The sequence below is a fragment of the Crocodylus porosus genome, unplaced genomic scaffold (assembly GCF_001723895.1).
Source record: "Crocodylus porosus isolate Cpor-Errol unplaced genomic scaffold, CroPor_comp1, whole genome shotgun sequence".
NCBI classification, from domain to species: domain Eukaryota; kingdom Metazoa; phylum Chordata; order Crocodylia; family Crocodylidae; genus Crocodylus; species Crocodylus porosus.
Genome location: NW_017728907.1, coordinates 45,620,774 through 45,627,102, shown reverse-complemented (window position 1 = coordinate 45,627,102; position 6,329 = coordinate 45,620,774). Strand labels below are relative to the sequence as shown.

The 6,329-nt window shown below is 69.9% G+C and overlaps 1 protein-coding gene across 1 annotated transcript; it reads right to left on the bottom strand.

Moving 5' to 3' along the window:
- Positions 1-532: 532 nt before the first annotated feature.
- B4GALT2 (beta-1,4-galactosyltransferase 2) lies at positions 533-4,794 on the bottom strand. The gene is made up of 6 exons (XM_019531298.1): positions 4,392-4,794; positions 3,766-4,001; positions 3,116-3,306; positions 2,258-2,380; positions 1,911-2,015; positions 533-1,676 (listed from the first exon to the last, which is right to left on the bottom strand). Exons 1-6 carry the CDS (start codon positions 4,699-4,701, stop codon positions 1,526-1,528), a joined length of 1,116 nt encoding a protein of 371 aa, XP_019386843.1. The 5' UTR covers positions 4,702-4,794; the 3' UTR covers positions 533-1,525.
- Between the last annotated feature and the right edge of the window lie 1,535 nt (positions 4,795-6,329).

The following is a 6,329-nucleotide window of genomic DNA, read 5'->3' as shown; positions in this document are numbered from 1 at the left end:
CCTTGGAAACGCTCCGCCCCCCGCCCCACTTAAAGGGGAAGGGCCGAGCCGCTCGGCGGCCGCCGCAGGTGGGGCGCCCCCCAGCGCGCGGGGAGAGCGGCCGCCCGCCGGGAGCCCCAGTGTTGCCGCCATTTTCGGGGAGGGCCGGCTCCAGCGTGCGTGTCCGCGCCGGGCTCCTCGCCTCCCCCGCGCACCACAGCGCTGCGCCTTGGCGCGGTCCCGCCGAGGGCCCACAGGCCTCCCCTGAGGGCCCCGCTGCCCCGGCCTCTGCCTCTGCACGCCGGCCGTGGGCAGGAGGCACCTGGCGCCAGTGCCCCCCTTGCCCTGCCCTCCTCCTCGGGGGTGTCCCCGGCCGGTGCTTGGGCCAGGCCAGCTGCCCCGTGCCCCCACCGGCACGGACGCCTCTCCTGCCTCGCGCCCCCGGGAGCAGGGTGCCCTCAGCCCCACGGCGGGCACGGACGGGCAGCGTCACAGGAGCTGCAGGCCCCGGGCTCCTCTGCCCCCACCCCACGCACAGGCCTGGGAGCGGCGGCCGAACATTGGAAACTTTATTAAATACAAAAGTCCGAAGGCGGCGGCGACGCAGGCTCCAAAAGGGTCAGACATTCACAGGTACAAAAGTCGCCGGGGCGCGGCCCCGCAGGCAGCCGCCCTGCCCCGGGCAAGGCCACGCGCCCACCCGGGGCCGTCCCGGTTCTGCCCCGTGCGCGGACCGGGTCGGACAGAGACCGCCGGGGGCACGCCCGGGCTGAGCGCGTGGAGGCTCCCCCGGCCCTGGGCAGTGGAGCTGGTGGTAAAGTGCCTGGTGCCCGCCGGTCCGTGCCCCGGGCGGGCCTGGAATGTGGGTGCAGGCGAACGTGGGGCCTGCCCAGCCGGGCTCGGGCTGGTCCCTGCCTCGCCCAGCGACCAGGGCAGGGCCCAAGCCCCGGCTGTGTTGTGCCGGCACCACGGGGCAGGCCCCCAAGCCAGGTGGGAGAGGGGCCGAGGGGCTCGGACCAGCCCTCTCATAGCTCCGGGCGCCCGGCGGGCTGTGCCCAGCCCTGGGGCACCGCCCCTGCATGGGGAAACTGAGTCACAGAGCAGGCAGTCACTCACCTGAGGCGCAGCCCAGGCTAGGGGGCGTGGGAGGTCTGGCCAGGCCCAGCTCCGAGCACCGAAGCAGAGGAAGACGGCAGGAGGGGGCCAGGGCATCTGGGCGCGTCGTGCAGAGGCAGTGAGCCGGGCGGCCTGGCCCGGTGGGATGGGGACAGGCAGGCCGCAGCTTTCCATGGCCCCCAGCACCTGCAGGGATGGAGCAGAGCCACCGGGTCTGGGTCCTCTGCCAGGGGCATGGGCAGGCAGGCAGGGCGGGCACTGCGCTGCCAAGTCCCCCGCAGGCCCTGCCGATGAGATGGAGCCGCCGGCAGGGGCAGGGCCCGGGTCCGTGTGTGCCCTCGGCTGGGGCCAGGCCCTGCAGTGTCTGAGCGCCCCGGGAGCGGGGCAGGGCAGGGCCAGGCGCGGGTGCGGTGCCCGGGCTCCAGCGGCGCTATCCGCGGGCTGGGCGCGGGGGCGGCTTGCCAATGTCCACCGTGACGTTGGTGTAGAGCGGGTGGCGCGACACCTCCACCAGCCGGTACTGCAGCGAGCTGATGCCATCCCGGCGCATCGTCAGCTTCGTGTTCTGGATCTTGGTGAACCTGCCGGGCACGGGCGTGGGCACGATGCCACGTCAGGGGCACGAGGGGCCTGAGCTGGGCGTCTGCGCCCTTCCCCAAGGGACAGGGCAGCACTGGGAGCCCCGAGCCAGTCGGGGGAGCAGGGCAGGGATCCCAGGAGTCGGTGCGTCCGGTCCCATGTCCCAGGGCAGAGCGAGCAGAGCTGGGGGTGGCTCCGGGCAGTGACAAAGCCAGGCCGGAGGGAGAGGGTCTCACCTCTGGGGGTTGGGCTCGTTGTGCCGGTCGCGCTCGTGCTTGATCATGCGGTAGCGCCCGATGCGCACGTCAGGCCGTGACACTTTCATGCCATTCAGCGAGATCCTGGGGGAGCAGAAGCAGCTCAGGGGGGCGCTGGGACCAGCCCCACTGCTGCAAGTCCCTGTCCCTGCCCCAGGCTCAGCCCCTCTAGGGCCATATGACACGCGTGTGCAGGATGCCGGGGCCTGAGCCCAGCAGCCCATGGGGCCCCCCCGGCTCTGCACGCAGCAGCTCCCCACCACCCCACCCTGGGGGAAGGAGCCAGGAGCAGGTGGGGGGGCGAGGGACAGCCGGGGCCATCTCACCGGTTGAAGATGTCATCGTCTTCACCGCCCCAGCCCCAGTACTCGTTGGGGAAGCCGTTGATCTTCAGGAACTGGGACTTGCTCAGGCCAGAGACGCCCCCAAAGTAGCCAGCGTAGGGCAGCCTGCGGGCAGGCGGGGGTCATGGCTCAGGTGGGCGGCCTCTGCACCCCTCCCAGAGCCCCACAGAGACTCACAGGAAATAGGGGCTGGAAGGGACCTCAGGAGTCACATCTAGTCCACCCCCCTGCTCCGAGCAGGACCAGCCCCAACTCCATCAGCCCAGACGCAGCTTGTCTACCCAGGTCTTAAACACCTCCAAGGATGGAGACTGCTCCACCTCTCTAGATAGCCTATTCCAGTGTCTTACTACTCTGCCCATGAGAAAGATTTTTCTAAAATCCAGCCTCAACTTCCCTTGCTGCGGCTTGAGCCCATTGCTCCTTGTCCTGTCATCTGCCCCCACTGAGACCAGCCCAGCTCCGTCCTCTTTGCAGCCCCCCTGCAGGGAGTTGGAGGCTGCTCTTCAATCCCCCTCGGTCTTCTCTTCTCCAGACTCAATCAGCCCAGTCCCCTCAGCCTCTCCTCACCAGTCCTGTCCCCCAGCCCCACAACCGTTTTCACTGCCCTCCACTGGACTCTCTCCAGTGTGTCCACATCCTTTCTGTAGTGGGGGGGCGCACAGCTGGACACAGGACTCCAGATGTGGCCTCCCCAGTACCGAATAGAGGGGAAGAATCGCTGCCTCAATCTGCCGGCACCACTCCTGCCAATGCAGCCCAGGGCTGTGCAGAGAGGCTGGAGCCTGCGGCGGAGAGGGGACGGGGGTCTGGGCCCGTGGCAGGGCCCCCAGCGCTCACCGGAAGCCGAACTTGTCCATGGCGATGGCAAAGTGCCGGGGTTGCTCGTAGCAGCGGTACAGGTTGCGGTCGTCCATGGGCACCAGGTCCACATCGCTGAAGATGAAGCAGTCGTACTCGGGGTCGTCCCGCAGTGCCTCCAGGAACCCGGCGTTCAGCAGCTTGGCCCGGTTGAACGTGTCCTCACCGTACTGTGGGGATAGGGCTGCGTGGCTGGGGGGCTAGCATGGAGCCCCCTGCCTCTGCTGCACCCACCCAGCCAGCTCAGCTCCCACCCCTCCCTGCCCAAGCAAGGGCACAGGCAGATGCCCCCTCCCCTGGCTGGGGAGCTCAGGTGACATGCCCAGGGCCATGTTCAAGGTCGGTGGCAGAGATAGGGCCTGACCCCAGCAGGGATCTGGAAGGGGCGACACGGGAATGACCCCCCCGGGGATCCTCCCAGGGGTCTCCATGCAGCACCAGGCCATGCAGACAGCCACGCCAAGAGCCCCACGCTCCCTGTAGGGCCATGGGCCGGCCCCTGATGGGCAGGGTGGCCTCAGCTCCCCGGTCCAGAACCAGCTCCTGCCTGGGCTCTGGCAGGGGATCGCCAGGAGCCAGACCCCCGCCCCCAGCACAGCCCCCTGGCCCGCCTGGAGGGCAGCGCACACCTGGTTGACGATGTAGATGCCGTAGGCGACCTTCTGGCGGCGCAGGATGGGGTGCAGGTAGTGCAGCCAGTACTTGAGGTGGTGCTCGCGGTGCCGGAAGGGGACCAGCACGGCCACCCTCTGGCGAGGCTGGCAGTCGGGGGGCACGTACCGCCCGCCCGCCCGCACCTCGGGGTTCTCCCGCTGCACCCGCTCCATGCTCATGGGCGAGCTGAACTCGATGAGGAGACGCCCCACTGTGCGGGGGCAGGGCGTCACTGCCTGCTGCACCAGGATTGCCCCATGCACCCTGCCCCCAGCCTGGGCGAGCCGCAGAATCCAGCCCTTGGCACGCCGCTCTGCCAGCGGGCCCAATCCTGCCCCTGGGCCCCCTGCGGCAGCAGGGAAGGCAAATCCACTAATCTCTGCCCTCCTCCGCTCAGTCACCCAGAGCCAGGCGGGGAGCCCAGGCGTCCCAGCACCCTTCAGTGCCCTCCCGTCCACCTCTCCTGGATGCCAGGAGGCACCACAGGCTGGATGTCAGTGCCTGTGCACGTCCTCTTTCCAGGGCTGTTAAGGGGCTGGGTGATGCCCCTCAAGCTCTCACAAGGCTCGGCAGCACGTAGCCCCCCGGCCCCAGCTCTCACCTAAGCCAGGCGGCACGTCTTGGCAGGGCAGCAGGGGTGGCAAGGTGGCGGTGTGGTTGGCGTCCGGCCGGAGGCTGGGCGAGGGCGGGCTGCAGCTGGGAGCAGTGCTGCGGGGCCGGGCGGCGCTGGCGTTGGCGCCGGCGTGGGGGGCGCGGGAGGCGTTGCGGCTATTGAAGCGGCTGAAGAAGTCGAGGTGGCGCGCATAGACGTCGAAGTAGAGCACCCCAGTGACGGCAAAGTGCAACAAGCACAGCAGCAGCACGGCCTTGCACACGCGTTCCAGCGTCACCCCCAGCAGCAGCCTGGTCATCTTCCAGGCACAGGCACGGGCGGGCGGGCATGTGCCCCAAGTGCGGGGGCAGCTCCGGTCAACGCTGATCCTGCCAGACAAAACACGGGTCAGTTCATGCCCCCCCTCGCACCCAGCCCCTGCCCCATTCTCCACCAGCCCCCTGGACGTGACACCCTGCGTGGCTCTGGCCTGAGGAGGGGTCACACTGGGCCCCAATTCGGAGCATCTCAGCCATGCACAAGGGGAGCAGCCCGGGCGCCCTGGGGCCACGCTCAGGCACCATCCCCTGCAGAACCAGAGCCCGCAGCGGCCCAGCCAGGCAGGGGCTTGACCCCACTCACAGCCCAGCACCAGCTAGAGGCGGCTCCCGTGTCCCCAGGCCGCCCCAGAACCTCCTGAAGGCACCAGGCCTTCTGGAGCCAGGCCCGGGGCTGCAAAGCCGTAGACTCGCGCCTGCCCGCTGGCTCCAGCTCCACTGGCTCAGGGCTCCCGTCTGCACAGGGGACGTAGCTCTGCCCTGGGGGAGGTTAGATGCCAGCTCCACCTCCCCACCTGTAAGGGACTGTGACTTCCTTGGGTTGGCATATAAGTGCCTGGGGTAGGGGCACAGCCCCACCACGCAGGGTGCTGGAGGTGGAGGTGGAACTGGAGCCGGATGCGTGACACACTGTGGCCTTTGACCAGCCCCTGCCATGCCAACGCCCCTCAGCACATCTCTACTGGTCACCTGTTGACCAGTGGCTCTCACGAGCTTCCCAGCACGACACCTGCCCCAGCATCTCTCCATCTCGGTGCCGCGTACACCCCCCGCGCCCAAGCCCCAACAGCTACCGGTTTGCTGTGGGCTGCACAAGGCGGGGGGTCTGCCTGCTCCCACCCGGGGACAAGGGGAGCATCTGTCCCGGTGCCCCCTCAGGGGTGGGGGAGAGGGGCCAAGCCAGTTTCTCGAGCCCTGCGTGAAGGTAGCGGGGACGGAGCCAGAACCCCGTTGCGTGGGACCCAGGTGTCCGGCGCAGGGGTGGCCAGCGGGGTGGCTGGGGCTGCTGGACAGCAGGGAAGCCCAAACGCATCTCCGTCCCTGCCCCAGGCCTGTGCCACGGAGCCAGGCACCACGTGTGCAACAGACTGCCGAGGCCTGGCCCACAGCCTGCGAGGGGCGGCGTGGGGACCAGCACGCACGCACCATCCGTGGGACAGCCCACGCACACGGGACCCGGGCATGGCAACGCGGGCCCTGGCGGGGCCAGGTCCCTCCTGCCCTGGTAGCGCCTCCCTGCCCGCCCCATGGGGGAGGCCCCTTGGCTCCGGCCGTCGCCCAGCCCCCCACGGCGTGGCCGCCGTCCGGCAAGGCACCCACGGCCAGTGCCCACAGCCCCCTGCACTGGCCCTGCCTTTGCGTCCAGCCCCTGCATCGCAGGCCCCTGCAGCTGCAGGCCAGGCCCCGCCGTGCCCACGCGGGACCCGCTGCGGGGAAGCAGGGCAGGCAGCAGGAGGCACGGCAGGTGCCCAGAGCCGCCAGCTCAGGGCACGCTCCCCTGCTGCCCGCGCGCGAGTGCGGGGCAGGGGAACGGCCAGGCCCACGGGCCACATGCCGCACACCCCCTGCCCGAGGGGGACCAGGCCTGTGCGAAGCCGCGCGAGCTGCG

What these genes read in the sequence shown, in the direction of transcription:
- B4GALT2 (XM_019531298.1), bottom strand. Translation starts at nt 4,701, where the DNA reads ATGACCAGGCTGCTGCTGGGGGTGACGCTGGAACGCGTGTGCAAGGCC. An exon ending in GACGATGACATCTTCAACCG is followed by an intron (nt 2,016 to 2,257) that starts GTGAGATGGCCC and finishes CTGCTCCCCCAG; the next exon opens with GATCTCGCTGAATGGCATGA. An exon ending in AACGAGCCCAACCCCCAGAG is followed by an intron (nt 1,677 to 1,910) that starts GTGAGACCCTCT and finishes CGTGCCCGGCAG; the next exon opens with GTTCACCAAGATCCAGAACA.